The sequence below is a fragment of the Manis javanica genome, chromosome 13 (genome assembly GCF_040802235.1).
Source record: "Manis javanica isolate MJ-LG chromosome 13, MJ_LKY, whole genome shotgun sequence".
NCBI lineage: Eukaryota > Metazoa > Chordata > Mammalia > Pholidota > Manidae > Manis > Manis javanica.
In genome coordinates this window covers 94,318,139-94,325,329 of record NC_133168.1, presented here as the reverse complement: position 1 = coordinate 94,325,329, position 7,191 = coordinate 94,318,139, and the positions used below count along the sequence as shown (strand labels likewise).

Here is a 7,191-nt window from a genome sequence, read left to right as displayed (position 1 = left end):
CTCACTCTGCTCCAGGCACAGGCGCCTCCCTGCTGGTCTCTGAATAAGCCAAGCTTATCACTGCCTCAGGACCTTTGCACCAGCTGTTCCCTCTGTCTTCTCCCATGTAGACACATGGCTTTCCCTCACCTCCCTAAGTCACTGTTTAAATGTCACTTCCTCAGGGAAGCTATCCCTGATTCCCTTACCTAACCCACCACCACATTTTATTTCCTTCCCATCAGGTGTCTTTAAGTGAAGTGGTCATCCACCCCCCACCCGCCAACTTAAATGTCAGCTCTACCATGGTAGAGATTTTGTCTTTTGTCACTGCCATGTCCCCAGTGCCCAAGAACAGTGCTTGGCACACAATAAATGCTCAATAAGAGAGGGGCTTGGCCTTACCTGTATCATTGCCATCCCCAGGGAGCCCCACTCAGGCTGAAGCTTCGAGTCTTAGTTATTTTAGGGAGCCCTGAGGATACAAATGTCAAATCAGGCAGGACCTGGTTAGGGGCTCACGGACTTCAAATCTCCATAAACTGCCCCCCTCAGGCCACTGAAATTCCTCTCAGATTCAGGGAGGAGAAGGAAACAAAGTCGCAAGATCTTGGATTCTTCTCACTTGACTGCACCCCTTAACCCAGGACCTCCGCTGGCTTCCTCCTTCCCTCACCCGACCCTAATCGCTAGTCCTTGGGGTCTCCCTAGGTGATGCCTAGAAAAACCTTGAGTTACCTCATGGTAGATGACATTCTGTGGACACCCTGTGCCCACTGCAGGCCACAGTTCCAATGGACCTGCAGTGGCTCCTGGGGTATGTACGGCCAGTCATCACTTCAAAGGAGGATCCAGAAAAATCTGTGTAGCTCCTCACCCCACAGCACTTGAGCTGCAGAGAGAATAATCACTTGAACACTCCCTTTCAAATACTGAAACAATAAAGACAATAGAAACCGTGGTCAGCATGGCATGGCTACCATCTTGAGTAGTCGCAACATTCCAGGGCCTGTGCTACATGCCTCCCTTACTGCACCCACTGTGGCTCAGAAACCTCCGTGGCTCTCATCTTACTTGGGGTAAAAACTGAACTCCTTGCCCTAGGCCTGTATGACTGGCCCGGCCACCTCCAGGTCCCCATCTGCACACACTCTCACTCAGCCCCAGCCTCACGCGTCTCCTCACTGTTCCTCAAACACCGGGCAAGCTTCAGCCTCAGGGCCTTTATCTGGGCTGTTTCCTCTGTTTTGGAATGCTCTTCCCTCAGTTACCTACCTGGCTGCCTCCCTCACTTCATTCAGGTCTCCTTTCAGATGTCCCCTATCAGGAAGGCCTGCCCTGAGCCCTCTTTCCAAGTTAGTCACAACCTCTGTATCAGTCAAGCTAAGCTAACGTATGCTGCCTAACAAACAGCTCCTCAATCTCAGCGCTTCCTTTCTCACTCGCACTACAGGCCCGTCACAACTCGGCAGGGAACTCCATTTACCAGAGCTACTCAGGGACTCAGCCAGATGGAGCAGCAGCTAGCCAGATGGCTCCACTATTGTGGCAGAAGGAAAGAAAGCCCCAGAGGGCTCTGTGCTGGCCATTAAGTAATTTGGCCTGGCAGTGCACATGTCACTTCTGCTTATAGTTCACTGGCCTGAACTTATCACATGACCCCCAACTATCAAAGGGGATAGGATAGACCATCCCATTCTATGCTGAAAACAGGTGACAAATAACACAAGTAAACAAAACTCTCACGCTATGCCTTTTCTGACTGTTTTTCTTCATAGCACTTACTATCCTCATATCAATGTTCACTTAGTGGTGTCTTGTCCATCTCTCCACTCAAGTATCAGCAACTCAGGCAATGGTATTTTTTGTGCCCTGCTGTGTCCCCAGAGCCTTGGACAGCACCCTGCACATAGTAGTTGCTCAATAAAGATCACCGGATGGACTGGATGAATGAGTAAAAGATATCCTCTACCAGCTAAAGCTTCAGAAGCCGAAATGGGGGTACACGTAAGCCCCCTACTGATCATGTGCGCCCCCCCCACCTAAGCCGGAACATGACTGTCCAGGACCCAAGACTCAGATATGAAATGCTCCCCAACACAGGCAGCCACTTTTTCTTTCCAAACCCTCCCTGGCCTCACAGACTCTTCTCAACTGCTTGCCCCAAGAGCTTAGACCCAGGGAGGCCGGTTCTGCTCCTTCAGCACCATGACTCAAGCTGTAGATGTCAACACCTCACACCCAGAAGGATGGCTACTATTTTTTTTTTCTTTCCTTTATTTATTTATCTACTTCCTTCTTTGGTCACTTTTTTTTCTTTATTTTTTATTTTGGTATCATTAATCTACAATTACAGAAAGAACATTATGTTTATTAGGTTCCCCCCTTCACCAAGTCCCCCCCACATACACCTTCAAAGTCACTGTCCGTCAGCATAGTAAGATGCTATAAAATCACTACTTGTCTTCTCTGTGTTGCACAGCCCTGCCCGTGCCCCCCCCCACACTATGCATGCTAATCGTAATGCCCCCTTTCTTTTTCCCCGCCCTTATCCCTCCCTTCCCACTCATCCTCCCCAGTCCCTTTCCCTTTGGTAACTATTAGTGCATTCTTAGGTTCTGTGATTCTGCTGCTGTTTTGTTCCTTCAGTTTTCCTTTGTTCTTATACTCCACAGATGAGTGAAATCATTTGGTACTTGTCCTTCTCTGCTTGGCTCATTTCACTGAGCATAATACCCTCTAGCTCCATCCATGTTGTTGTGAATGGTAGGATCTGTTTTTTTCTTATGGCTGAGTAGTATTCCATTGTGTATATGTACCACATCTTCTTTATCCATTCATCTACTGATGGACACTTAGGTTGCTTCCATATCTTGGCTATTGTAAATAGTGCAGTGATAAACATAGGGGTGCATCTGTCTTTTTCAAACTGGAGTGCTGCATTCTTAGGGTAAATTCCTAGAAGTGGAATTCCTGGGTCAAATGGTATTTCTATTTTGAGCATTCTGAGGAACCTCCATACTGCTTTCCACAATGCTTGAACTAATTTACATTCCCACCAGCAGTGTAGGAGGGTTCCCCTTTCTCCACAACCTCGCCAACATTTGTTGTTGTTTGTCTTTTCGATGATGGCCATCCTTACTGGTGTGAGATGATATCTCATTGTGGTTTTAATTTGCATTTCTCTGATGACTAGCGATGTGGAGCATCTTTTCATGTGCCTGTTGGCCATCTGGATTTCTTCTTTAGAGAACTGTCTATTCAGCTCCTCTGCCCATTTTTTAATTGGATTATTTGCTTTTTGTTTGTTGAGGTGTGTGAGCTCTTTATTTATTTTGAATGTCAACCCTTTATCGGATCTGTCGTTTATGAATATATTCTCCCATACTGTAGGGTACCTTTTTGTTCTATTGATGGTGTCCTTTGCTGTACAGGAGCTTTTCAGCTTGATGTAGTCCCACTTGTTCATTTTTGCCTTTGTTTCCCTTTCCCGGGGAGATATGTTCATGAAGAAGTCACTCATGTTTATGTCCATGAGATTTTTGCCTATGTTTTTTTCTAAGAGTTTTATGGTTTCATGACTTATATTCAGGTCTTTGATCCATTTGGAGTTTACTTTTATGTATGGGGTTAGACAGTGATCCAGTTTCATTCTCTTACATGTAGCTGTCCAGTTTTGCCAGCACCGTCTGTTGAAGAGGCTATCATTTCCCCATTGTATGTCCATGGCTCCTTTATCAAATATTAATTAGCCATATATGTTTGGGTTAATGTCTGGAGTCTCTATTCTGTTCCACTGGTCTGTGGCTCTGTTCTTATGCCAGTACCAAATTGTCTTGATTACTGTGGCTTTGTAGTAGAGTTTGAAGTTGGGGAGCGAGATTCCCCCCCCCACTTTATTCTTCCTTCTCAGGATTGCTTTGGCTATTTGGGGTCTTTGACGGTTTCATATGAATATTTGAACTATTTGTTCCAGTTCATTGAAGAATGTTGCTGGTAATTTGAGAGGGATTGCACCAAATCTGTATATTGCTTTGGGCAGGATGGCCATTTTGACGATATTAATTCTTCCTAGCCAGGAGCATGGGATGAGTTTCCATTTGTTAGTGACCTCTTTAATTTCTCTTAAGAGTGTCTTGTAGTTTTCAGGGTATAGGTCTTTCACTTCCTTGGTTAGGTTTATTCCTAGGTATTTTATTCTTTTTGATGCTATTGTGAATGGAATTGTTTTCCTGATTTCTCTTTTTATTAGTTCATTGTTAGTGTATAGGAAAGCTACAGATTTCTGTGTGTTAATTTTGTATCCTGCAACTTTGCTGAATTCCGATATTAGTTCTAGTAGTTTTGGAGTGGAGTCTTTAGGGTTTTTTATGTACAATATCATGTCATCTGCAAATAGTGACAGTTTGACTTCTTCTTTACCAATCTGGATTCTTTGTATTTCTTTGTTTTGTCTGAGTGCCGTGGCTAGGACCTCCAGTACTATGTTGAATAGCAGTGGGGAGAGTGGGCATCCCTGTCTTGTTCCCGATCTCAGAGGAAAAGCTTTCAGCCTCTTGCTGTTCAGTATGATGTTAGCTGTGGGTTTTTCATATATGGCCTTTATTATGTTGAGGTACTTGCCCTCTATGCCCGTTTTGTTGAGAGTTTTTATCATGAATGGATGTTGAATTTTGTGGAATGCTTTTTCAGCATCTATGGAGATGATCATGTAGTTTTTGTCCTTCTTTTTGTTGATGTGGTGGATGATGTTGATGGATTTTCGAATGTTGTACGGATGGCTACTATTTTTAATAAGCCAGAATATAACAAGTGTTGGCCAAGGATATAAAGATGCTGGACCTCTGGTGCACTGCTCACGGGAATGTCAAAGGGTACGGCTGCTGTGGAAACAGTATGAAAACTCCTCAAATAATGAAACATAGATTATCAGATGACCCAACAAGTCTATTTCTGGGTATATACCTAAAAGAACTGAAAATGGGTTCTCAAAGAGATATTTGTCCACCCATGTTCATAGCAGCATGATTCACAATAGCCAAAAGGTGGAGGCACCCCAAGTATCCATCAACAGAGAAATGGGTAAACAAAATGGGGTCCATCCACACAATGGAATATTATTCAGTCTTAAAAAGGAAGGACATTCTTTTACCTGCTACAGTGTGGGTGACCTTTGGGGATGTTATGCTCAGTGAAATAAGCTAGATACAGAAGGACAAGTATTGTATGATTTCACTCAGATGAGGTCGCTAGAGGAGTCAGATTCATACAGACAGAATGTAGATTGGGGGTGGGGATCCGGGGCTGAGGGAGGGGCTGGGGAGTTAGTATTTAATGGGGACGGAGTTTCAGTTTTGCAAGATGAAAAAGGTCCTGCGGATAGATGGAGGGGATGGTTGTGCAACAGTATGAATATGCTCAATGCCTCCGAACTGTGCACTGCAATATGGCCAAGCTTGTCAATCTGTTATATGTCTTTTACCACAATATAATAGAGATGTCACTTTCACCTTCTCCATGACCAAGTTCCATTCCGTGGGATAGTCAGCTGGCTCACTGTAACCTCTGACCTTCCTCAGGGACATGAAGTTGTGCTCCAATGCTACTTCTGGAACCTCAAGGACGAAACAGGACACGGTGATCACACCAAAGAGCAAACAGCAAGGTGCCCCACTTGGTGAGGTTTTGTGACGACAGAGCAGAGGGGTGAGGGCTTCCCTTCTGATTACTGCATGGTCCCCCCCTCCCGCCGTCAACCATGGGTCTGCACCTTGCTGGAGGATGACAGTCAGGATACTGTCACCACCAAGACAGGGACATGGGAAAGAGTGTGGGTGTCAAGCTGAGCGCATCTGGTAGTACCCATCACAAACGAGTTTGAATCATCTGCTCTTTTGAGTCTCCCACACTCCTGCTACATCCCCCGATTTGGCTGTAACCCGAGGACAGGCTTGAACATCATCTTTAGCAACAGAATCTCTCCCTGCCTAAAAGGGGCAAGTTTAATTTTCTATTTTTTAAACAAAGGTCTACATAAAAAAAAGTCTTTTTCCAAAAGAGGTGAACTAGTCACATGGCTCCAACTGCACAAAACACAGAGGGTAGATCATGAAAAGTCTCCCTCCCACCCTGTCCTCCCAGACAACAGGGTCCTCCCACCCCGACGGCTGTTACAGTTTCCCGTGTCCTGAAAGAGATATTCTCTGTGTGTCATAATGAGGCAGTCTCATTATTTTTCTGTTGTATTCTATTCTCATTGTTTGGCATCTGGCTGTTTGGTCTCAAGAGTACATACAGCCCTTGGTGCCCTGCTCACATCCTGGTGGCCTTTGTCATTTCTGTGCACGCTGGCCTGGCTTCCTACCGCTGGCAATGGAGGTGGGGGCTCTCTGTAAGAAATGAGCTATCAGGCCATGAACAGGCACAGAGGAAGTTTATAGGCGTATTGCTGAGTGAAAGAAGCCACTCTGAGAAGGCTACCTGGTGTCTGATTCCAAATGTAGGACATTCTGGAAAAGGGAAAATTATGGAGACAGTAGAAAAGATCAGAGGTTGCCAGGGGTTGGGGCAGAGGGAGGGGTGATTAGGTGGAGCACAGGATTTTACCATAAAGCCTTTAAGTAGGTAGTGAACCTACTCTGTATGATATTGTAATGCAATCTGTTTGTCCAAACCCATAGAATGTACAACCCAAACAGTGATTCCTAACATAAACTTTGGACTCTGGGAGGTGATGATGTGTCAGTGTAGGCTCATTGACTGTAACAAATGCACCTCTGCCGGTGTGTCCTGCTCCTTGTCTGCCCTACATCTTTCCTGCTTCCCTGGGGACCACAGATCTGGATGCCAATGAATTTGGACCAACTTATTTCTGTCTTCGAGGGAGCCAGCTGTGGAGGAAGGGCTGCAAAGCCCTGGTGCCTGGGTTGTGACATACTTATAGCAATGAAGCCAATGAGGACAGATAACAGTCTCTTCAAGGAAGAATATGGAGTGTACATTTCAGCCACGTCGGCAGACTGGGGTGCTCCAGACATTAAGGTCAGCATCTTTCTAAGCTCCGGGCTACTATTTCCCAAGATGGTAGAGGTCTGGGATGGGTCCCCAGGGTCCTCACCACAGCAGACTTGTTCTGCCCTCCTCTCTCCTGGCTGTGTGATTGTTTGCCAGGGAAGGGGCCCAGTGGCTGTCTGGGGACCACACTCGTAATAA

General features: G+C 45.6%; 1 protein-coding gene across 1 annotated transcript; it reads right to left on the bottom strand.

Annotated features, from left to right (window-relative positions):
- Positions 1–718: 718 nt before the first annotated feature.
- On the bottom strand, positions 719–7,016 carry TSPAN16 (tetraspanin 16). The gene is made up of 4 exons (XM_073219506.1): positions 6,917–7,016; positions 5,750–5,753; positions 5,490–5,652; positions 719–871 (listed from the first exon to the last, which is right to left on the bottom strand). The coding sequence occupies exons 1-4, from the start codon at positions 7,014–7,016 to the stop codon at positions 719–721; spliced, it is 420 nt and encodes a 139-aa protein (XP_073075607.1).
- Positions 7,017–7,191: the final 175 nt, after the last annotated feature.

Coding starts and splice junctions, on each gene's coding strand:
- TSPAN16 (XM_073219506.1), bottom strand. CDS start 7,016: ATGTCTGGAGCACCCCAGTCTGCCGACGTGGCTGAAATGTACACTCCA. Junction 872..5,489: donor GGAACTTGGTCATGGAGAAG/GTGAAAGTGACA, acceptor TTCTCTCTGCAG/CTCAAGTGCTGTGGGGTGAG.